This window comes from Carassius gibelio, chromosome A5 (genome assembly GCF_023724105.1).
Source record: "Carassius gibelio isolate Cgi1373 ecotype wild population from Czech Republic chromosome A5, carGib1.2-hapl.c, whole genome shotgun sequence".
NCBI classification, from domain to species: domain Eukaryota; kingdom Metazoa; phylum Chordata; class Actinopteri; order Cypriniformes; family Cyprinidae; genus Carassius; species Carassius gibelio.
Window position 1 is genome coordinate 29244105 of NC_068375.1, and position 24343 is coordinate 29268447.

The window sequence follows — 24343 nt, forward strand, 5'->3', positions numbered from 1 at the left end:
TCCTGCTAGCAGCGTGACAGAAGGTAATCGTGATAATAATATGCGCGCGTGAGGAATCTTTCGGCGAGAACATTTATTAAGAGCTTTCGTAAGCCTAGCGAAAAACATTCATACAGCACGTGCAATGCATGTAATCGGGATAAATCTGTCTCTTTGCAAAGCTAAAATATTTTGTTGTAACAAATTAAAGACATATCTATATCAATACATTTAAAAGTCATTTAGCACTTATTTAACATGAATTAGAAATAATTAATAAGAAACATAAATTGGATGTTGTTGTATGTGTGGTTTAAACCTTCATGTGATTGATGAGCGCTCACATCTTAATGTAGGAGTCTGTGCTTCACTTCATATTTCACACTCTCTCTGATATGACAGTAATACCTGAAATCCCGTTCTCGTTATGGCACACATGCTTGATGTCCTAGATCAGGTCTGAAAGAAAGACAGTGGTGGAAATAGCTGTAGTCCACGACAATTACAGAATACTTCTAACGCAATCCTACCCCCTAGTGGTCATATAATTACCTACAAGTATTTTACGCCTTATTCATTGTCAAAAACACAAAACAATTACGCATTTTTGTTCTATAAGCTTTGTAATATTTTATCAGAATTTCAGAACATCACAAGCACAAAATCATAACTAGTAAAGAAAAATATTTTACAAATGCAAAAAAATCTAGAAGAAACAACACCTAACGTTATACTGAGTAAAAAAAAAACAATTTTTTGCACCTTTAAGAAACTCGGGTTAAGAAAGATCTCGTTTAGAAGTAACATAACTTATTCAACCCAAATAAAAAACGTCACATACAAGCAATTCAGGCTTCCATTTCAATCTCAATAATGAATTTCATTTCATATGGAAGGTTACTGCCTTGTCCAAATACCCACACGGTCTCCTTGACCACATGAGAGCGCGCAAGTCCAGATCTTAAAAACGCCTAAGCGCAGTGCCCTTATTCGAGGCTTAGTTCATCCCATCATGCATCATGTTGTGGAAATAAATCGAAACTTTTTGCCAAGATCGCGAGAGGCCACGTAAACCTTTCAATGTAAGTTAAATATGAATAATAATTAGTTATTAAAAATAATTTGGTAGTGCTACAAAGTGCTACAAAGTGCTACACGTTTTATTGCGGCATATATAAGTATATTTATTATGTAACATTTTTATAACTGCTTTTATCACTTAATTAGAAGCACCACAAATTAAAATGGTCTAAACAGACATTTAGATGTTGATTTTCAAAATGCAAAGTATTTAAAATTAAGCTGTGTAAACACTTGCATTTTTACATTAGGTAACATTAGGTAATGTAAAGTTCTACACACACTTGTGGTCTTCATCCTCACTTGAACACTTGGGTCAAATAAAGGGAATACTTAATATAAGTTGTCAAATGCAAAGACCGCAAATGTGGGTTTTTGGACAAGGTAAACCAAAGGAGTGTGATGGCATTACAAAGGCAGATAATGGACAGTTCAAAAAAAATGTCAGTTCTGTCATTTACCCTCTTGTTGTTTCAAACCGATATGTCTTTTTAATACAGAATGAATGACATCACAGCCTCAGTCACCATTCGCTTTCATTGCTCGTTTATTTATAATTTTGAAATCGTTGGTGTGATTTCCTGTGAGACCTGATAATAAAATTTCAGTAGCTAACAACTGTTTCAACACCTTTTCCACATACACGTACATACAGTAACAGTAGACAATGTTTTTTTGTTTGTTACTTTTAATGAAAAATAGTTTATCTATAGATAATTTTTTGAGTTGAAACATGAATACTGTCAAATATTTAATGGCGAAACTATAGAGTCATTGATGGCCGACCAGCAGTGAAACCCAGAATGAATTAAATAAATGGCATGTCCCATTAAATCAAGAGGAATAAATAACAGAAAAGGAAAGCCTGAGTGTCATTTACACCTGCAGATGGTTGGAGGAGGAAAAGAGACCCTAAAAATGCATAACTGGTGGTGCCGAACTAACTCTGATGTACTTCTAGCTTGTGCTGTCCACTTTTTATCCAGTTTGGTTTGTATTTAAAAAGTGCATCACTTTGTGCAGTAACATTTGACAAAATGCAACCACGCAGGACAAAACCACAAACAAATAAAGACATTCACTCGCTTAACAAAATACTTGTTCAAAGGCCACTAGCGCTTTCCCTTGCTGAAATAAATAATGTTCATAAGTTCACATTCATTCGCTGGTTTTGTTGTTTGTTCACATCTTTTAAAGGCTCACTTTTGGCTAAGAGATTTTCTCAGGAGTTCAATATCCATCCGTGTGGGATTATCTTTTTGTGGTGGACAAGAGTATTCCTTTAGGGACAAGGGAATGAACTTTTCCTGTAATCCCAGGACTTCTGTATCTTGGCTGGCCAACAGAGCAGGCCATGGCTGTGGTGAAGAACCTACCTGGCCGAGGAACCCAAAGAAAGCAATGGCATCTATAAAAAGACAGTCATAGGTTCAGCAAACGCAGAGTGAACCTCAACAAGGAAAAACAGATCTTTACAGTAATTTTTGGTGTTACAGAAATCGGTCACCTTTGTTCTGAAGATCTGGCATTTTAGCAGATCCCAAAGGGACCAGATATTGTGCAGCACCAGCAATCCCAGCAGGCTGACCTCTTGTGGCAAGAAGAACTATTGACCTACACAGAACCAAACGGTTTTAGTCTGAACAGTGAAATACGGAAATTGCTTCCCTTAAAAATAAAAGGTCTATTAGAATAGGAAAAATACACAACTGTTTAAAAGTTTGGGCTCACCAGGGCTGCATTTGTTTGTTCAAAATACAGTAAAAACAGTAATATTGTGAAATATTATTACACTTAAAAAAAAATGTTTTTTAATTAAATGATTTTCTATTTTGATATACTTAAAAATATATATAATTTATTCCTGTTATGGCAAAGCTGAATTTTCAGCAGTAATTACTCCAGTCTCCAGTGTCACACGACACTTCAGAAATCAATTCTAATATGCTGATTTGGTGATAAAAACAAAAAATAAATAAATTATATATATCCTATTATTTTCAGTGTTGTGCAAAAGAATAGCATTAATTTTAATCTTTTGTAAAAATGTCTTTACTGTCACTTTAGATCAATTGAATGAGTCCATGTTGAAAAAAAGTATCCATTTCTTAAAAATATAAATCTTACTGAGCCATGAACAGTAGTGTGTATACTAAAAATCTTCCGTACATCAAATCAGCACTGCACACATCCTTACACTCATCACAAATACACACTCAATACACATTGTATGTCCCTTCTCAACCTCTTCATCCAGACAACTACTACAGTGCCTACTTCTCACAACCTTCAGACATTCAGTTTCAAACCTCACCTCTTTATAATTCCAGTTTTAAAATACTGTTCCATTTTAGTGTCCAGCATCGTAAACAATGAGTTCTTTGTGACTTTTCCGGAGCACGCATCCACAGTAACTATGAGGAACCCTGACTGGTTGAGGTCAAACCTCGCTGCATTCACCTACATTATAAGACAGGAAAGAGAGAGAGAGAAAAAAAAAGATAATTTCTTCATGCACCACAAAAGAATATGCAAGTTAAATGAAGCTAAACACATTCTAATTTCCTGTCCTCTACACAACACCACAAAATAAACCCCATATCATCATGTATAGTAAAAGATAGTATATATTTAAAATCAAATTATATTATTTAACATACCAACTTTAAAATACTAAAACTACAATAAAAACTAAACTTAGAAAAGCGAAATAAAGCTAAACATGTATTCTCACATTTTACTTAATAAACCAGTGAACAAAAGCATGATTTTCCCAAGATTAAATGAATGTTTTGAATAATCGCTTACAGTGATATAGGCTTGAGTGTCATTACTCTGTTCTTCTTTTATACTGAGGGATTTGATCTGGGTTTGGAGGTAGCTGTTCCATGGATCACTGGAGAAGGCAAACTAAAGGAAGCAAAAGAAAAGCCAGACTCCCTGTTACAATTGCCAAGAAAGTGCTCTGGACATGATGGCAGATGGACAGTCTGTCTATCTGGCACACTGTTCAAAGTCTGTCCACTCAAACAGAGATACACAAATGATTTGGTCCGTTCATATGGAGCTTGGAGCGTCCTTACCTGTGAGGCCCCACAGCCTCTGCAGGGCTCGGTGTTCGGCTTTGGCATCGGCACTATGTTGCTGGCAGGCTTTCTGTATTTGGGGTAGGCATTGGCGGTGCAGTTGCAGGTCTGAGTCTTTTGGTTGGCACGTATGGTGGCGATGATCTTCACTCTCTCGCAGCCTGCGGTGGAGCAGTAGCTATGGCCGTCTCGACTGTGCCGAGCTCGTGCGTACAGCCATAACAAACTGGAGGTTAAATACAGGCTTACTGTCTCAACAACAATAATTTATCTGTATTTGACAATATAATTGAAAGGGAGGTAGAACAACAAAAGTAAAACCCAAAGGCATTGTGAGAAAATGTGCATACAAAATGATTAGTGCAAACAAAATTAAACATGATACGTAAGATAATTAATTTGTACAGACAACTATAACTAAGTCATTCATGGATCAATTCCACTGAAAAGAAAAAAAACACAGCTCTGTTTGTATGGGCATCAGAATGAGCCAGACAAAATAACATCCTCTCAGTCAACGGCGTGATCACCAAATCAGCGTTTTAGAATGATTAATGAAGGATTATGTAAGATCACCCTTTACATCATCTAATGATTAATTATTAACACTTAAATTTTTAGCAGATATATAATATATATATATATATATATATATATATATATATATATATATATATATATATATATATATATATATATATATATATATATATATATATATATATATACACACATACATATATATGTTTAAAGGAATATTAATACTAGAGTTGGGTCCGAGTCCACCTTTGTCGAGTACGAGTCAAGACCAAGTCCACAAACATCGAGTCCAAGTCCGAGTCCGAGTCCAAAAGGGGCCGAGTTGGACTCAAGTCCGAGTTCTTAAAGGCCGAGTCCGAGTCGAGTCCGCCCGAGTCCAGAAAGTAATTAAATTAAAAAAAGAGTATAAATTGGTATTGTACATTTTTACATTCTATTAATATTTTAACCTTTCAACCCATTAAACCAATGGCAATATAAAAATGTAATAAAAAAAATACCACTGTTACATCTAGTCATTGCCATTGAACATTTTTATTTTATGTCAACCTAACTAGTTTCCTATCAAAAAAGTTTTCAAAGGTTTTATTGTATTACAAGTGCATGAAAATACAAATGAACCTATTTTATTATTGTATCACACTATATTGTCCTCCAGTTAAAGATGACATTTCAGTTATTTAATGCCTCTCCCCCACATTTGACAGAGGTAAAGTGCAGCCAATGAGGAGATCCTTAATGATGACATTATGAATTTCTTGTTGTCTTGGAGAACTTGCATCATAAAGTTGCATTGCTTGTTTGGTCAGTTCTGGTCTTGCAAATCCTGCAATGCTGAGCTGTGCAGCATCTGTTGGTTGCTGCTGCTGTCTTTGGTACTCGGTTGCATCGGTTTTCGGATCACCAGTACACTGAACCGAAAACCGTTTCTTTCGGAGGCGTCCGATTTGAGAACCGATGAACTGATGATACTGCGCATGCGTGTAATTTTTCAAGTATTTTGTTAAACATCGGAAAGTGTGATAAAACTATAAAAAAAAAAAGAAAGAAAAAAAAAAAAATATATATATATATATATATATATATATATATATACGTTTTTTTTTTTTTTTAAGATCGGGGCTACATGTTTCTAATCTGTATATTGTAGATTATGTATGGGCCAAAGGGGTTTTCAGGGAAGTTAGACAATAATTAAGACTCTAAAGACATGTTTAATATGAATAAGGGATGATTTATGAAATATCTGTACTGTATTTATAGTTAATGATGACAGATTCACAAACTGAGTTTGTAGTAAACAGAACATGAACATGAGTAGAGCAGCTGATGATACTGAACTGCAGCACGTGCCGGTGTCCTGACATTTTATCCTACCCTGTCAGATTTTCCTACCCGGGTTTTGAGCGATTCGCGTTCTCGAGTCAAGAACCGGTTGTATCAGTTTTCAGATCATCAGTAAACTGAACCGAAAACCGTTTCTTTCGGACGCGTCCGATTCGAGAACCGAGGAGCTGATGATACTGCGCATTCGTGATTCAGCATGAAGCCGAATGACTCACAGCGCGTCTGAACCGAACTGATTCTTTTGGTGATTGATTCTGAACTGATTTTGTGCTAATGTTATGAGAGCGGGTAAACCAAGGGCTTGAAGGAACGGCACTCTGACGAAACGTAAGTTCATTTAATAACAAATAAATCGCAATGGATTATGTATCCGGTGAACTGTTTTTTTTTTCAACCGGTTTATTGAATCAAACCGTCCGAAAGAACCGGTTCGCGGAAAAGAATCGAACTTCCCATCACTAATCCACATTGATATCCAGTGAGTGGTGCGTGTGTTTCGTCTGCAAGCAGGAGACTTCTGCCTGCCGGTGTGGTGCAGTAAAATGACAGAAGGGGAGACATTCATTAATTTATCATTTCAATTTTATGCTGGTTTTATTGTTACACGTGACGCGGACTCGACTGTACTCGGAATATTTTCCGAGTCCAAAATGTTCAAGTCCGTGTCAAGTCCGAGTACAAATTCACCCGAGTGCGTGACAAGTCCGAGTTCATTCAAAATTGGACTCGAGTCCGGACTCGAGTCCGAGTCCAAGTTCGAGTACCCCAACTCTAATTAATACTATAGAATTGTAGGATATTATTAACTATGTTAATATCCCTAAAAATGCATAACTTCAAAGACCTAAGTTGATTCCTACAGCTTTTTGTGAAATCATTGTGTTGATAAAGGCTTGTTAACATTTCGAAGACATTTTTTTCGTACCCAACAGATTGGTCGAAAAAGTACTTCCTTTCCTGCGGTCGCTTCTCTAGATCCGAAATGGATGACACAGGGCCGTAGTCTTCTATGCCATCGAAGCCGTTGCTCTGCCTGTTGTAGATGTCTGATGTGATCTGGAAGACTGTTTCATTGGGGTAGCAGAAGCCAAGTAAAGCCCAATCACCCCTACAAGAGCAACAGATTGTATCTGGCATGAGCAACATGTATGTTAACTACAAAGGCAAAATTTCATGCTTGTATAGTTTAGCAACTAATGTCCTATTTCAGACATGGGTGATCACGTTCTTCTTTATTTACTTACTGGTCAAAATTAATAAGTGAAAGGACGGTTTCTCTGGGTGCAGGTCCATTCCAGTGCACTGTGTAGCTCTTGCCCATCATCAGTACAGGCTGGTACTGCTGAGAAGAAGCGGTCTGGCTTCTGATACCTCTGAGAACCATGGGCTTATCAGGGTATTCATCTCTACTGATAGACAGGCTCAGATTAGATGCACCCTGTGTCTGTACATACACCTATGTAGAACATAAGTAACATTGTTTGAAAAAGCAAAAACAGCTAAGAGAATATACATTACTGTTCAATAGTCATTAAGGTCAGTAAGATTTGGATGAATTCATTATGAATTCAGCAAGGATGCATTAAATGGTATTTTTTCTTTTTAATAAACACAGTCGTAAAGACTTACATTGGTAGAAAAAATGAATTTTCAGCAGTAATAATAATTATTATTATTTCTTGAGCAGCAAATCAGCTAATTACAATAATACAGTGAAGACTGTAACGACTGCTGAAAATTCAGCTTTACCTATAAATTACATTATAAAACATTCAAACAGAAAACTATTATTTTAAACTGTAAAAATATTTCACTATAATATATTTTCTATTTTAAAAAAATGCACCTTAGTGATCATGAGACTTTTTTTTTAAAGCATTATAAAACATTATACCACCACAGCTTTTGAACGGTGAACTTTCATATCAACATAACATTAAAATGCAAAAAAGTGAATGAGACGTATATATTTTTACCTGAGAGTACTTGCCACTGCACACAACCCCATTCCAATGAGGAACTTCCACACACTGAGGGTGGCGGATCAGGAAGTTGTCGGCTCTTGCCACATACGTATCTGTGTAATTGCTGACTGAACCATCCAGGTCATGAAAGATGGAATTTTTATCGCCGTCCATATCATTCTGCTCAAACCACTCGCCTGGTTGGCCAAAAAATGCTCTTAGAGTTACCTGGATGATTAAAAGAGGATCACTGGTCATGAGAAATGTAAATGAAAACAACCGGACAGATGAAGAATCAATGTGGTATTGTTTAGACACAAGTGAGGTGAAATATGACCACATTTAAAAGACCTTTCCAAGGGCTTTTTTAACATATGCTAAATAGCAGCTGCCAGAACAGTGGCTTATTTTTTAATTCCACAGCACCAGAGCAGATGGTGACCAATCAAGAGAGAACAACAAGATGTGTCGTCTCTCACTGAGAAACAAGCAAGAAGTACAAGCATTAGTAACACTTAAGATAAACAGCAACCGTTATTACAGACCAGACAGAATGGGTGGAGTTATCTGGGATATATGTGTTTCTAAAGAAAAGGTGTCTGTGACCTTGAGTAATCCTAGGTCGCCCCAGGGGCCTGTCCCTGTAATTAATCTATAGTTGACTCGGACCAAAACAAAATGTCATTAAACTCTTTTTCTTCATAAATCTTTATTTTTTAGAAAACTTCAATTCTGTATGTTACATATTCATTCTCTTTCTTACCCTTATTTATAATAAAAAAGCTAAAAGCTAAAAATTTGACTAAAATAAATAAATAATGGCCACATATTCTTTTTGAAACACAATATATTTTAAAAGTTAACACCAGTATTATTTTAGTACCACCAATATATTTTTTTATTAATATTTTCAATCAGTTTGTATTTTTATATATTCCATTTTATTGCAGTTAAGTTTGCATAATTTGTTGTGTTTTGTAATCTTTTGAATGTTGAAATTCACTACTTTATTTTATTCCAATAATGTTTATGTTATTTCAAATATGTTTTGTTTTTTTTGTGTTTTTAGTTTTATTCAACAGTAATAAACCTGGTTATCACACTAACTTGGGCAGCCCCAAAATAACGACTAAAATCTAAATAATATAATTCAATAAATAAACTGAAACTAGTTCACTTTTCATAATATATATATACAATATACAATGTTGAGTTTTTAATTCTTTAGCACTGAATGTTTGATCACAGAAGCATTTAAACTGAGTAACTCATTATATGTCTGTATAGGTGGGTTATTAGTCACAGTACACTAGTGTCAGTGAGCTGCTGAACAGTTTCCAAGACCTAAATGTGTGTGTGCACTCACACTAGGCTGGAAGGCGAGAGACGACAGGTTATTTCTGGGTGTCAGCTGCCAGATGTTTTTCAGGCTGAATCCCACAGCCATGGTAAAGCGCTCTGTCGTGGGACTGAAGGCCCGAAACGTGCAGTCTAAGATTCTCACTGGACCATCATTTATCTGAAAACCTCGGATTGGAAATGTCCTGACAAGAACGGAGCAAAAGGCAAACAATATTCCAGTTAAACCTGACAAAAGTTTATGTTAATACTAATCTTCCCTCACATACTTGTTTCTTGGTAGAGTCCTCATCTTTCCATCTATTCCACCGATCCCCCAGTATTTATTTTGTCCTCCATTGGTGCCACGATTTCTGCTTTCACCAACAAACAGAGACTGGGAGACCTCCTGACTAGAGCCCTCGTCTTTAGGGTAGCTGCCATCACTGCAGTGAGGAGGAAGAGGAGGAGGAGGAGGAGGAAGAGGAGGGGAAACACTTTAGTTGTTTCATTAACTGCCTGCATGCCTTAGGAGGTTGATGTAGAACACTAGTGCAAACAAGTTCACACCCTTGCACACATTTGCCAATCAGACTGTGAGGGTTTTAGCATAAAACAAGTGTTCCTTTAAATGACTATGCCTGCAGCAAGGGACACAAACAGCAAGAACATTCCTGCATTTACACAAGCACTCACATAAACTGTAAGGTTGTTAATTTATCATGCTGGTCATAAATGCGATTATTTAGGTCATAATTTGTTGTTGACTGACAGATCTGATAAACAAAAAAATGACACAGTACCTAGCAAATGACAGTCCAACACCATTGTCCGCAAATCTATTAATAAAAAAAAAAAAAAAAAATCAGAAGATTGCTACATTTTATTTATGCAATTCGATTTTTAATGGGTCTATAATAATGAGGTTTTGTCGCCTACCCTGAGTTCCGTATGATGATGTCACCTCCACGGATCCAGACCCCCAGATCGTTGTTTTTAAAGGAGAGGAGAGTGTCAATGAGTGCAGCCACCCGTGGTCTGCTCGGATCAGAGTTCTCATGAGGCCTGAACCTGAGAAAGCAATGTCAAATGATGAAAAATATATCATTTAAATTTAAGCATTTATACATAAAAACTTATTATACTGGTTTTAATGTATGCTGATGAAATCACCATTAAATGAAAACTCACAATCTATTTTGTAAATGCATCTTATAGATCTTATTGTAGACTACTCATCCATGTATGTCTTTAAAATATTATTTTTGAACATATTGTACCAAATCATCCAGTAAAAATACAGTCCAGAAAATATCTGTCATTCCGTTTCATTGCAACTTTAAATACTAATATATATATATATATATATATATATATATATATATAGAACTAACAATTATTGCTACATGAGTGACTGCATCATATAATAACTATTAATTAATAATATTGATAGTTCATCGTCTAGCTGACTACGTCTTGTATTATTATTATTATTTTTTTCTAAAATCCTGTCAAATGTGCACAAACTACTAGTTACTACTAAATATTGTAGAAACAATATATATATATTTTTTTTTATTATTCTTTTTTTTCAGTAAGATTATATTTTAGTTATGATTACAATTAGGAAAATTATAAAAAATAATAATAGTTTAAATATGAAAGTAAATGATAATGTAAATAAAAAGTAAATACACAATTTTATTTTATAGAAGTAAATACAAATAAAAAGTAAAGAAAATGTCCAGACACATAACGGTAATCAGAATTTTTGGAAAAACACACACTGACACACTGTATATTTATAGTGTGGTGTGTGGCTTAAGAAGAGACCAGAACTCTTTCCAGACATCCCGTATCCCCTGACTAGTGCAGAAACTCTGTCTGGCCAGATGTGTTTTCTTTATAAGCTGAATCAACTGACCCAGGACATAAAGAAACGTTCACCAGGTTTACTCACCTAGCACTGTTGTCCAGACAGAGATATTCACGAGGGTCTGCTGCAGTGGTGTTGGTGCTCTTGACTTTTCTATCAATAAAGAGGCCAGCCTGACACAGGATGAAAGAAGCAATCACTCTTCACTTTGAAATAGTATGTTCAGTGTCTGTATCATGCAAGTAACACAGTGCCAGTGAAAGTGAAGCCTGCAGCTTCTCAGCACCTGGACAATCACGAGTCACGACACACAGCACACGGCTCAAGCTAGCCAACATAAACAAATGGATAACAGAGAACTATTGTATAGGGAAATGGAAGTGCGAGCACCCTGTCACACAAACACATCGTGCCAGACCTTTGAACAAGGAGCCATTTCAGAGAAAGAACGGAGATGCCTTCTGTACGTGCAATAAATATTTGAACTCATAATTGATTGCATTGTCTTTCCTGGATCCACATTTAATAAAATGATTTATGAACTGCATGCACTATTATAAGCCAAAGGCTAGAAATGCTAACTTCACAGCAAGCCAGGTTTCAAACTGATAGTGTTCATTGAACATCACCTGAAGGCAACTTACTAAAAAGACTCAGAATGCATATTACAAATCATAAAGTCTAATTATAATGAATCATGGTTATTATTTGTAGGTTTGTTTTTCCCCACCACCTTGTGAATTTGGCATTAGAATCATAGATCAGGCATGGGATTACCTTAAAGTTGGAATGAACACGGTTGTTAAAGAAGATGCCCAGAGGCGTGAGCTCAGCTTTCGTCTCTGGAATCATTCCATGAGAATCACCTGTAGAGGAATTGTGGAAAACATACCAAATTCCTGCATCCTGAGAGAGAGAAAAAAAAGGGAGAAATTTAATATACCAGCTATTTTCATATATATTTTTCAACATTTTTATAAGGTTAAACAACTCATTCTACTGACAATTTGCTTACAAATGGCTTATTTTGTACTAGTGGAAAGAGAGGGTGAATAATATTTACTCCCGAGTCCTGATTTCTATCATGGGAAGATGACTGAGACTCTTTTAACCTGACTTCATAAGAAGCTTTTCTTTTAATCAAAAAAAGGTGGAGGGTGGTTTATATACAAAACCCTCAAACAAAACAAACCGTAACAATACCACCAGCCCGAACAGATTTATTTTGGCAAATACATTTTTAATTAAAGACCTGGAATGTGGAGATGCTATCTGTGATTACACAAGCGCATTGTGATGTTCTCGTCAGTATCACAGAGCTGTGGGCTTCATTTCAAGGAGCACAAATTCAATCAGAGAAAGTCACGGAATAGTCGTTCTATGATGAATAAATACTGTGAAAATGTCGCAAACGAACACTGACTCACTTTTCATTACAGATCACAGTGAAAATGTCAAGGATCGTGCCTACCTGTGATCCAGCTGCTGAGTTACTGATCAAATGATTATTGGGGTGTGCGATCCAAAATGTAGATACTGCCCTAGAATACACACATTGGACAGGGTCTTGTAAATGTGTAATTTAACCAAAACAAAATAATACATTTCAGTCTTAGCTTTTTATATAGTTTATTATAAAAACTTTAGCAGCACTAAAATACTAAAACTACAATAACAATTAAAACTCAAATAATTTGGGTAAAAAAATAAATATATATAAAACAAAGATCCAGTAAAACCATATATATATATATATATATATATATATAATAAATAATTAATAGACCAAATACATAAATAATAAATAACCTGATAAAGTAATCATAATAAATATAAATAAAAATAAGCTAAATAAAAAAACTCCAATAATTCCAACATACACCTTCATCCTGAACATCTACAGCTCTATACACAAACACACACACATGCTCCCAAAACATTTTTTTATCCTTTTGAAAACAGCACCTTCTCAGCCATCCTCCGCCTGGTACATTGGGTGTTTTATTGCCCAGATAAGAGTAAAATACTACAGCTGAGTCTCAGGAAATGAAAGCTCTGTTCTTTCTCCTGTTATTTGACCAAACAATACAGCAGGTCACACTGTCAAGGTCAGTTACCCAGAGCAGAAAAAGCACTCTGTACATCAAGAGACTTGAAGATAAAATTCAAACAAGCTCAATTTCAAGTTGAGAGGCTTCAAGCAGTGTGAATATTGGCCTCATTGTAAGTTACAGATCTATCCAGCAATATTCAATAAATATGTGTCAGTTTATGGTGTCTTACTTGCACTCGTTTGCAGGAGATGGTACATATCCTTTATGTACCCTGTCTGTAATTTCTGTGCACATGCTATCATTGCGGTCGGTAGGTAGAATGGTTCCTGGTCTGGTCAACAAGCCTAGGTTATGGAAAAATACGTTCCTTTCTTCAATCCCATCCTCCAGGAAAAAACAATGTCCCAGCGTATCATAGCCAACTGTGTCCCTAACCTATAATAAAAGGAAGATATCATGATGAATCAAAACAAGAAGATCAATGAAAAACAAATACATTATTGTCAGGACATATACAGTATTGTTCAAAATAATAGCAGTACAATGTGACTAACCAGAATAATCAAGGTTTTTCGTATATTTTTTTATTGCTACGTGGCAAACAAGTTACCAGTAGGTTCAGTAGATTCTCAGAAAACAAATGAGACCCAGCATTCATGATATGCACACTCTTAAGGCTGTGCAATTGGGCAATTAGTTGAATTAGTTGAAAGGGGTGTGTTCAAAAAAATAGCAGTGTGGCATTCAATCACTGAGGTCATCAATTTTGTGAAGAAACAGGTGTGAATCAGGTGGCCCCTATTTAAGGATGAAGCCAACACTTGTTGAACACGCATTTGAAAGCTGAGGAAAATGGGTCGTTCAAGACATTGTTCAGAAGAACAGCGTACTTTGATTAAAAAGTTGATTAGAGAGGGGAAAACCTATAAAGAGGTGCAAAAAATGATAGGCTGTTCAGCTAAAATGATCTCCCAATGCCATAAAATGGAGAGCAAAACCAGAGAGACGTGGAAGAAAACGGAAGACAACCATCAAAATGGATAGAAGAATAACCAGAATAGCAAAGGCTCAGCCAATGATCACCTCCAGGATGATCAAAGACAGTCTGGAGTTACCTGTAAGTACTGTGACAGTTAGAAGACGTCTGTGTGAAGCTAATCTATTTTCAAGAATCCCCCGCAAAGTCCCTCTGTTAAAAAAAAGGCATGTGCAGAAGAGGTTACAATTTGCCAAAGAACACATCAACTGGCCTAAAGAGAAATGGAGGAACATTTTGTGGACTGATGAGAGTAAAATTGTTCTTTTTGGGTCCAAGGGCCACAGGCAGTTTGTGAGACGACCCCCAAACTCTGAATTCAAGCCACAGTACACAGTGAAGACAGTGAAGCATGGAGGTGCAAGCATCATGATATGGGCATGTTTCTCCTACTATGGTGTTGGGCCTATTTATCGCATACCAGGGATCATGGATCAGTTTGCATATGTTAAAATACTTGGAGAGGTCATGTTGCCCTATGCTGAAGAGGACATGCCCTTGAAATGGTTGTTTCAACAAGACAATGACCCAAAACACACTAGTAAACGGGCAAAGTCTTGGTTCCAAACCAACAAAATTAATGTTATGGAGTGGCCAGCCCAATCTCCAGACCTTAATCCAATTGAGAACTTGTGGGGTGATATCAAAAATGCTGTTTCTGAAGCAAAACCAAGAAATGTGAATGAATTGTGGAATGTTGTTAAAGAATCATGGAGTGGAATAACAGCTGAGAGGTGCCACAAGTTGGTTGACTCCATGCCACACAGATGTCAAGCAGTTTTAAAAAACTGTGGTCATACAACTAAATATTAGTTTAGTGATTCACAGGATTGCTAAATCCCAGAAAAAAAAAATGTTTGTATAAAATAGTTTTGAGTTTGTACAGTCAAAGGTAGACACTGCTATTTTTTTGAACACACCCCTTTCAACTAATTGCCCAATTGCACAGCCTTAAGAGCGTGCATATCATGAATGCTGGGTCTCATTTGTTTTCTGAGAATCTACTGAACCTACTGGTAACTTGTTTGCCACGTAGCAATAAAAAATATACTAAAAACCTTGATTATTCTGGTTAGTCACATTGTACTGCTATTATTTTGAACAATACTGTATATTTCTCTCACCAGCAGGCCGTTAGTGGCATGTATGCCAACACATCGGGAGAAGGAGTGATGGATGGAGAGAGAGTTCAGATAGGTGGGGTCACTGTATCCCCCGCGCTGGTCCACATCTCCACACCTATGAAAGTTCACAGGGTATCTGCCCTTCTCCTGCTGCTGACCCATGTGTTTCAGCTCCACCTCAGACAAGTGGACTGACGAGAAGTTCCCCAAAATCTGAACAAGATCATAAAACAGGAAATCAAAAACACAAGACCAAGTGTTGGCCAATAAATAATATCTATCTATAAAAAAAATACAAATACAAAGTTGTAGTAGTAGTTGTATAAGTGCTACTGTGTGTTGTGTCTTCATTCTGCTGCCAAAAATAACATACAAATTTAAGATTATGCTTTCAGATCCTTCCAATCCAAAAAATAGCTATTTAAAAAAAAATAGCTACTCCATTATCTTGTGCAAACAGCAGCATTCAACAGTCTGTGATTTCTCCACATGACAGCACAAGACAGCTTAGTGTTACATACAGTGGTGTGAAAAAGTGTTGGCCCCCTTCCTGATTTGTCTTTTTTTTTTTTTTTGCACGTTTGTCACTTTAATGTTTCAGATCATCAAACTAATTTTAATATTAGTCAAAGATAACACAAGTACATGCAACATGCAGTTTTGATATGGAGGTTTTTTATTATTAAGGGAAAACGAAAAGGGTAGTCCAAAACTACATGGCTAGACTCATTACAAACAGACTCATTGCAAGTTATCGCAAACGCTTGATTGCAGTTGTTGCTGCTAAGGGTATCCCAACCAGTTATTAGGCTTACGGGGGCAAACACTTTTTCAAACAGGGCCATGTAGTTTTTGATTTTGTTTTCCCCTTGATAATAAAAACCTTCATTTAAAAACTGCATGTTGTGTTCACTTGTGTTATCTTTTACTAATATTTAAATTTGCTTGATGATCTGAAACAAAGTGTGACAAACATGCAAAAAAAGCAAGAAATCAGGACACTGTACACTGTAAACACACAACCACACTCACACACACACAGACCCTCAAACAGACCTTGATGTGTCCCCCGAAGGTGTCGTAGCTGAAGTATTGGCACCAATTTTTTCCGTAGCAGGACTTTTCCATTTCTCCATGAATGAGGATATTCCTTGAGAGGAGAGCCACCTCTGCACGCATGTCCACACCGTCCAGTATCTCTCCCACATGGGTGAACTGAGGCTTTCCTGAGAAATTCCAACACATGAACACACTCCATAAAATTCACTGACTAATGATAGAGTTTGAAAATATGATGTTAGAGATTTACCTTCACTAATGAACTCAACATGCTAAAAAAATAATAATAATAATAAAAAATAAAAAATTATCGGTTTAAATATTTTTTCATTTAATTAGATGAATTAAGGAGAATTAATAATACGAATTAGGAACAAGTGGAATGAATGAGTGGATTAACTTTAAAAAAAAGATTTTTTTTACAAAATAAATGAGTAATGGATCCAGGAAGAAAAGCAACACAATGAATACATTACCACCACAAGAAAAGCATGCAGTTTAAGCACAAACACACCACTACCTCACCTTGAATTCGAACCTGCTTCCTGTTACAGTGGGGACACGGGAGCAGGGTGAATTCCTCTGCCTGATGCATGGAGTAATCGGTGCTGGCCATCACAATCCGATCGCCCGGTTTCCAGCTGCTAACATCATCCATCAGGTTCAGAACCACTTTATCCACTGCGTCCACCTGGAAGCCTGTTATAGGGTAACCTTTACGGTAGAACAAAAACCAGTGTAGGTTTTAAAAGGGTTTCCTTTTAATACATTCTTGTTCAATATTGTAGATTTTACCCTAAGCTGTCCAAAACGTACCGTTTTTCCACTCGCTGTAAGCAGTAACAGTGAAACCAACACCATCCACAGTGATGAAGTCTCGGCGAGCCAGCGCCTTGCCACCTGTGTCATGGTTCTCGTGTTCTCGTACCTCTTCTGTGCAAGAAGCATTTCCTCCGCCAATAACAGAGACCAAGGCCCATGCCTGCCTGAAACAGAGATGAGAAAGAGCGGTTAAGAAAGCCAGCAATGGACGAAATGATGATAATATAAACCAACATGTGGAATTGTTTGAGGAAAGTCATTGCTTTCTGAAAAGAGTCTGAATATTCACAATGTTCAAAGGTTTGAAAATCTTTCATTTACTCATCTAAGTCATCTTGATCTTTTTCTACCCACTATTGGAATACATGTATGGCTATATATTGTATAACTTTATTTTCCATTATCTAAAGTTTGTATTTTGACCCTCTTGCAACCCCTGGAGGTCCCCATGCCCCTCACGTAACGCATGCTTTGTATCCAAACATACACCTCTTTCCACAGGGACAGTCCTCCCTGAGCAACCAGGAGTTAAGTGCTCTCTTAACAACACAAACTTCACAAGAATCAACATTCTTTCATTCCTCAAATTCTTGCCTCTTAGTAAGTCTGACATTGGCAGAGCACATATGTCACTAGATTTATCACTAGCCAATAACAGGCATTATTTCTACATCGATTTATTTCTATCAAAAACATGTGAGCTCCAAAGCACCCCCTTGGGAGTACCTATGAGGAGCGGGGGGTTAGAATTGGACAGGCTGGTTTGTTGCACAAGTTTTGGGTTAGATTGTGCCAGACTGATCTTTTTTGCAAAAGGGAGCTTCCGAGTTTGCATGTTTTCATCAGATATGTGGCGAGTCTGACTGGTGAGGGGTGGAAAGCGAGGGTAAAATAAGAGGCTTCTGTGAGAGCAATGTGTCAAACTGAAGTCTCAAAATGAGTCACACCTACTACTAACCATATCCTGCCCATTTCTCCTCACCAGATTTACTGAAAACTACATCACTGCACTGGCAGTACAAGTCAGTACACAGCAGACAGAACATTTTTACTTGTATGATATATTACTCTTTGCCTTACAGTTCTAGATATGTAACTGAGAGAACACAGAAATCAAGAGTTTTCATGCTCAAGATCTTTGACCAAGCTAATGTGTCTAGACACACAGTCTGCAGTTTGAACATTAAAATAAGCATGTATATTTTCATATTTCTATAAACAAGTGCTTTTGCAGTGGACTGTAAAACTAGGCTTTATATCACCAAACTCTTTACAATATTTTCAGTTGCACGGTATATCCATACTTTGCCTCTGCAATCTAAATAGAAGAGACTCAGCATCTGTTTCTTCTGGCTTTGAGCTTTAGAAAAACACACGTCAGTGTTTTTCAGACAAATCCTGGAAATATGCTTGTTTAACCTTTCATTGGCTTTTCCTGCAGAATACTGCCATTTGATACAATGCAAAGCTTCTTTTGATGCATTTCTGTGTAACAACCAAACAGTTAGTTAAGCCCGAGAATGCTACGGACTATTAGCTTCTAACAGTTGGCTTATATTAGACTGCTTATACTTATACTGGCAAAAGTCAAAATGCCAACTGAATAAATAAAAACTTTTATATTTGCATTAAATTGCATGTTTATATAAATGCGCTGGATTAACAGTGAACCCAGAGAGTATTTAGACTGTTATGGACACTCAAGTCACACTTTAAAATGCCGGACTACTGCATTAGACAACATAACATACAATACAAAAATAGCATTGAATATCAAACCAAGTCTCAGAATTGTCTCTGAACTGACTGCCTTTTCTGAGCTATTTTTGGTCTCAAGACCAGAAAGTTTCCAAAAACAGGGTCATCATTTTGAACAGTATTGTTTTATAATATGAAGCCTAACATTCCACATTGTTTGAAATTTTTTAGTTATGTAATGCAAAGACATTCCTATCTTCAAGTGTGCTGCAGCCATCCCAGTGGCTGGTTTAAGATAATTTCTTCAGTACTGACGCTTCCAAATTGCCTTCATTATTCACCTGTATTGGAGATTAATGACATGATTGCTGCCTAGAAGATCCTTGATGGTTGTCCTGATCTCTTTCTTCAGATTCTTAACCGCAGAATCACCGGTGGCCAGTGCGACAATGCGTCCTGCAGGTAGAGACTGCAGCAGCTGACTCAGTCTCATACTGTCGTTAAAGGAATCGTGTGTGTCAAAACGCTCGTTGGTCAACACCTCCGCCGTGTCCTGATCAACCACCCGCAGGTTAATTCCCCGGCTGAAGTTCCTCTGGAAGCCATACTCACTGGTCAAACCTGAAGCGGGTACGGTGCGAGTGAGGAAGCTCCAGGACAGCCTCTCTGACCCGTGGAGCTCCAGAGTTCCTCCGGCATTCACACCCAAAAACTTGCGGCCCATGCCGGGAACCTCAGTCACGGCTGTTTCATCCGATCGGCCGACCAGGGTTATGGTAGCCAGGGAGAGATAGCGGCATTTTGGAGCCCCGATATGGAGAGCACCGCCATCTTCTATCAAAATGTGGCGCGTTCGTAATGTAATGTTTTTTGAGCCTTTTTTATCGTCGGCAAAGACAACCGAACCTATAATAAAATGAATGAAATAAGCACAAAGAGGAGACTTAAAAACCATTTAAGTTCTAGAATTCTCCGAAATATAGAAAAAGCCAGAGTGTTTTGCAAAGCATTTTTTTTACACAAACGATCATACCTCCAGCCTGGATTGTGACAGAGTACAGGGTGGCAGATGAATCGAGGCGATAATGCTCACCACTGCGTACCACCACCACTTTATTGAGGTCATGGCCTGGGTTCCAGGAGTGCAGCACAGGGTTGTGATGAGGGCAGTTCTCTACAAAATGATCAAAAAAAAGAAAAAGAAAAAAAAGAGGACAATTTTTTTTCTTTTCCCACCACAAAAGAATGAGCAACATTTATTTGTATTTATGTATTTCGATATTTGCTTTGGTAGACATAATTATTTGTAATGATACATTTTAAATGTTTTATACAAATTATTCTTTCACAAAATGTATTTTTCTTTACAGAAAGAAAGCTTGCACTGAACTATAATTTAATTACAAATAAATTCATTTAGCAGGAAATTTATGACTTGCAATGCAAATTTCTGACTGGTTTACAGTTTAACACATTCTAATAAAACACAATTCTTAAACATTTCTGTAAAACCTCTTCTATGTACTCATACAGTATAGAAATGATTCTGCCTTATGTGTTTTTATAAAACCAATCATAAAATTGTCATTAGGAAAATACAGAAAATACTTTCTTGTTTGCCATGAAATGCACATTTATTTCATTTAAACAAATCTTTGAGTGACTAATGAATATTTTATTTTACAAACCTTGCAAACTTAGTCGAATCCAGCTGTGAGATTTTGTGAAGTGTGTGTGTTTATCCTGCATGACCGCATGTTCTCTGTGTGATGGTCAATTAAATGCTTTAAAGTTTAAACTGGTCATTTAAAATTATGCTGCGCTTTATGCATTTGCCCACTGTCATATTCATGTCATTTTCTCTGTGTACTGTATGTAAAATAAGTGTTACCCTGGCTTTATTTGAAAAATATGATTCCCAATGAACACAAACTTCCCAGAATACTGAGTGTCCTGTTGGTTACAGTGTTTACTTCCTTTTTATTTTTATTAAATATTTATTTATTTATGGAAAATACTTTGTCATCTAAAGTATGTTTATTTTACACATTTATTTTTCAATCCATTGACAAATGATTTCACATTTCTTAAATATGAATAAAAAACCCAATATCGGTCGACCCCTAGCTTACATTGTCTCATTTTGGGTAAAAATAGAAAATACTAAAGTACTTTGTAATGCAGTAACTTGAGTTTTTCAACAAACTACTTTTTTATTCTTACTTGAGTCATATTATTTTTCAGTACTTTTACTTGAACTCAAGTAAATTATTCCTTAAGTAGCAAAACTTTTACTTAATTACTCTCTCACACCAATTTCTTTAAAAACACGAAAATGTCTTCCTGACCCTAAACTTTTAAACGATAGTGTATTTCTTACATATTCAAGGTGACCGTTTCTTACCATCCAACACATCTTTAGAGGCAAGACTGAGGACGAGTATGAGAATCAGCAGGAAAACGCAGAAGAACACACCAACACAAATATAAGTGTTCTTCCTCTGTTGGTTCTGGGCACGCTCCTTTCTGCTCTCATCTTCTGACAGATTAAAATCCAAAGGTCGTGTTGGGTGCGGGACCTGGGGCTTCAGTGGGGGCAGTGGAGGAACCTTGGCTGGAGGCGGAGAACGAACTGGAACAATCCTGCCTGGAACATATCCTGATGACCGCTGAGTGTTTCCATTGACAGGAGCCACATAAATGGGTTGACTGCTGGGGCCATCATTCACCTGCATGGTATAACTGTATGCCACCTCCTAGGGGTGATTGGGGGAGGGGAAGAGAAAACCATAAAAGATAGACCAATATCATTCAAACGTTTGGGGCCTGTTATATATTTAAATGTTTTTGAGAGATGAACTTTTTGAAAGATGCAAGGCTGAAATTTATTTGATCAAATATACAATACACTGTAGTATTATGAAACATTAATATAAATCTAAAATAACTTTCTATTTATATTATAGAAATATAAATAGAAAGTTCATCATAAATCATAAATACTACAAAAAATAAATATGATTTGACTTGGCAAGAGGCCCATCTCCCAGTGAGCAGATAGATAGATCTATCTATCTATCATTATATATATATATATATATATATTGTGACGAGTGAGGCGGGGCCAAGAGCCGTGGGAATGGGTCGAGGCCAGTGGAGTAATTGGAAATGAGCGAAACCTGCGCCATTTAACGGTCTCGAGTCCCACAGAGGAGCTCCGGAAGGATAAAAGAGGAGTTACTACAGTGAAGGATGAGATAGGACCAAGCCTGGATTTTATTTTGTGTTTTGGTTTTGTTTGTGCACCTCAGTCGTCCACGAGGGGCTGCCGCGCTGTTTTGTGTTAAACATTGTATTCAGTGATGCGATATATCACGGTAATTAATATGTATGATATTGTTATCATGGGCACTTCTAAATACCATGAATAATTATACATTACAAATAATTCAGAATTTGGAATGCATTTTAAGAATACTATTCCCATCAGCTGGTCAAAATGCACAACACCGCTGTATGGTGCTTGAAAGACACGTGTGTGCTCTGATGTAAACAAGCTCGCATGAGAAGCACATGGAGGAACATGTGAGAGACTCGCTGAATGAAAGCACATTAACTCTCTGACAGAAGATAGCGCTAAACTGCAGAAAAAAAGCAGCCTTTACTCTAGGAACCCCATAAATAAAGCAGCTGCACTACTTTCTAAAACATATTTAAACAGCCATTCAAATTTGTGGATTTGCAATGGTGTTTATCACAGCCAAATACTTAAATATTTAGACGTAATAGGCTATTTATTTTCAAACATTTTTTTCATCACACATCCTTGGGGGCGGCCCAGTGTTCAGTGTGATGGTGCTGGATGTGTTGCTGCCGACCCGTACTGCCTGAGGTCTTCCGGTCAGAAAGTCCAACAGCCAGTTGCACAGCGAAGTGTTGAGCCCCAGTTGGATCAGTTTGCAAATGAGCTGTTGAGGGTTGATTGTGTTGAATGCTGAACTGAAGTCAATAAACAGCATTCTGACATATGAGTCCTTTTTGTCCAGATGTGTGAGTGCTGAGTGGAGGGTAGTGGAGATGGCATCATCAGTCAAGCGGTTGGACTGATATGCAAACTGGAAGGGGTCCGGGGGGGGGGGGGGGGGGGTAATTCTACTTTATATTTTATATATAGTAGAATTACATTGTACATTTATTTGAATTCATATTTCATAAATATACTGCGCAGTCTGCAAAGCCTTCCAAACCTTCAAATCGATCCTGTGCTCAACACCTAAATAGGCTGGGTGATATATATATATATATATACACGCGCGCACACACACAGGCAAATGATATAAGAATGACACACTTTTAATTATTTATTCATATTTAAATGCATCATTTGTAATTTCAGCTATGCTCAAAATTGTTTCAACAGAATTGCTACATCGCGCCCTCTCTAAAGTTTAAACAAATGCCACAAAGTTTCATCAACTTCACTTCAGTTCCACGCGTGACTTCTTTCCTCCATTCAGTCATGAATCTTCCAACAGATGCTGTAAACGCGTAAAGCACGGCCGAAAATCCGTTGAAAAAACTTCACAGTAGAGATCTAAAGTAGTAGGGGATCTTATTCATGCAGACAGAGGTTGAGATCTCTTACCTTTCGATATCTTTTCACTGTCACTTGCTCGTCCTCTCCTTTTTTTCTATCAGCTGTAGAGATCAGCTGTATGACAGGAAGACCGCACTAAATGTGTTTTAATCTTCTTTTACATGGTGTTTTCTTTCCTGTGCTGATATCAGTCAGTCAGTCAGCCCAGTAACAGGCGCGGCTCGCGGAGGAAGTGAAATTAGGGCGTGTATTGAGGATGAGGGAGCAGAATAAACTTGTCTGGAAGAGCCATTAGCATGGCGACAAGGGGCTCTTGGATGGGCTGGGCTTTCCGTTCAAGAGATAGGGTGAGGACTTTAAATTAAATTGCTTTTGAAACTATGAATTGCATTTTTTTGGTTAAGCTTTTTGTGGTTCAAATAACAAACGGCAAAATATGCCTGCCCTAGTTTGTTGACTGTTTTAGAGCAAGTGATAACCTATGCCTCGCTAAGGTGTAAATCACGTTATTACGTCATTACGTTCTGACGTAAGGAATCACGGAACAGTTCGATTCTTTGAAGTGAGCTGGCTTTTCTAAGGAATCGAATCGGGGAAATGAGTCAGGCGGAATTGACCAATCACAGTCGTTTGTGGTTACTGACCAAATATTTTTTTTATTAGTTAATAGAGCTTGATGTGGCAGATTTTCTTCTGAATGGCAGGCATGAATCTTTGAATTTAATACATTACACTTTTTATTG

The 24343-nt window shown here is 37.1% G+C and overlaps 1 protein-coding gene across 1 annotated transcript; it reads right to left on the bottom strand.

Annotated features, from left to right (window-relative positions):
• Nucleotides 1-1582: 1582 nt before the first annotated feature.
• Nucleotides 1583-24149, bottom strand: LOC128010584 (cell surface hyaluronidase). Its single transcript, XM_052593027.1, has 24 exons — nucleotides 23649-24149; nucleotides 21408-21759; nucleotides 20037-20177; nucleotides 19345-19909; nucleotides 17300-17469; nucleotides 17009-17197; nucleotides 16481-16650; nucleotides 15425-15637; nucleotides 13494-13699; nucleotides 12682-12751; nucleotides 11988-12116; nucleotides 11295-11383; nucleotides 10274-10405; nucleotides 10138-10173; nucleotides 9625-9780; nucleotides 9363-9540; nucleotides 8009-8224; nucleotides 7277-7488; nucleotides 6958-7140; nucleotides 4143-4371; nucleotides 3868-3969; nucleotides 3374-3519; nucleotides 2567-2673; nucleotides 1583-2467 (listed from the first exon to the last, which is right to left on the bottom strand). Exons 2-24 carry the CDS (start codon nucleotides 21736-21738, stop codon nucleotides 2259-2261), a joined length of 4179 nt encoding a protein of 1392 aa, XP_052448987.1. The 5' UTR covers nucleotides 21739-21759; nucleotides 23649-24149; the 3' UTR covers nucleotides 1583-2258.
• Nucleotides 24150-24343: the final 194 nt, after the last annotated feature.

What these genes read in the sequence shown, in the direction of transcription:
- LOC128010584 (XM_052593027.1), bottom strand. Translation starts at nt 21,738, where the DNA reads ATGCAGGTGAATGATGGCCCCAGCAGTCAACCCATTTATGTGGCTCCT. An exon ending in TGTCACAATCCAGGCTGGAG is followed by an intron (nt 19,910 to 20,036) that starts GTATGATCGTTT and finishes ATTTTATTATAG; the next exon opens with GTTCGGTTGTCTTTGCCGAC. An exon ending in AGGACTCTACCAAGAAACAA is followed by an intron (nt 9,541 to 9,624) that starts GTATGTGAGGGA and finishes CGTTCTTGTCAG; the next exon opens with GACATTTCCAATCCGAGGTT.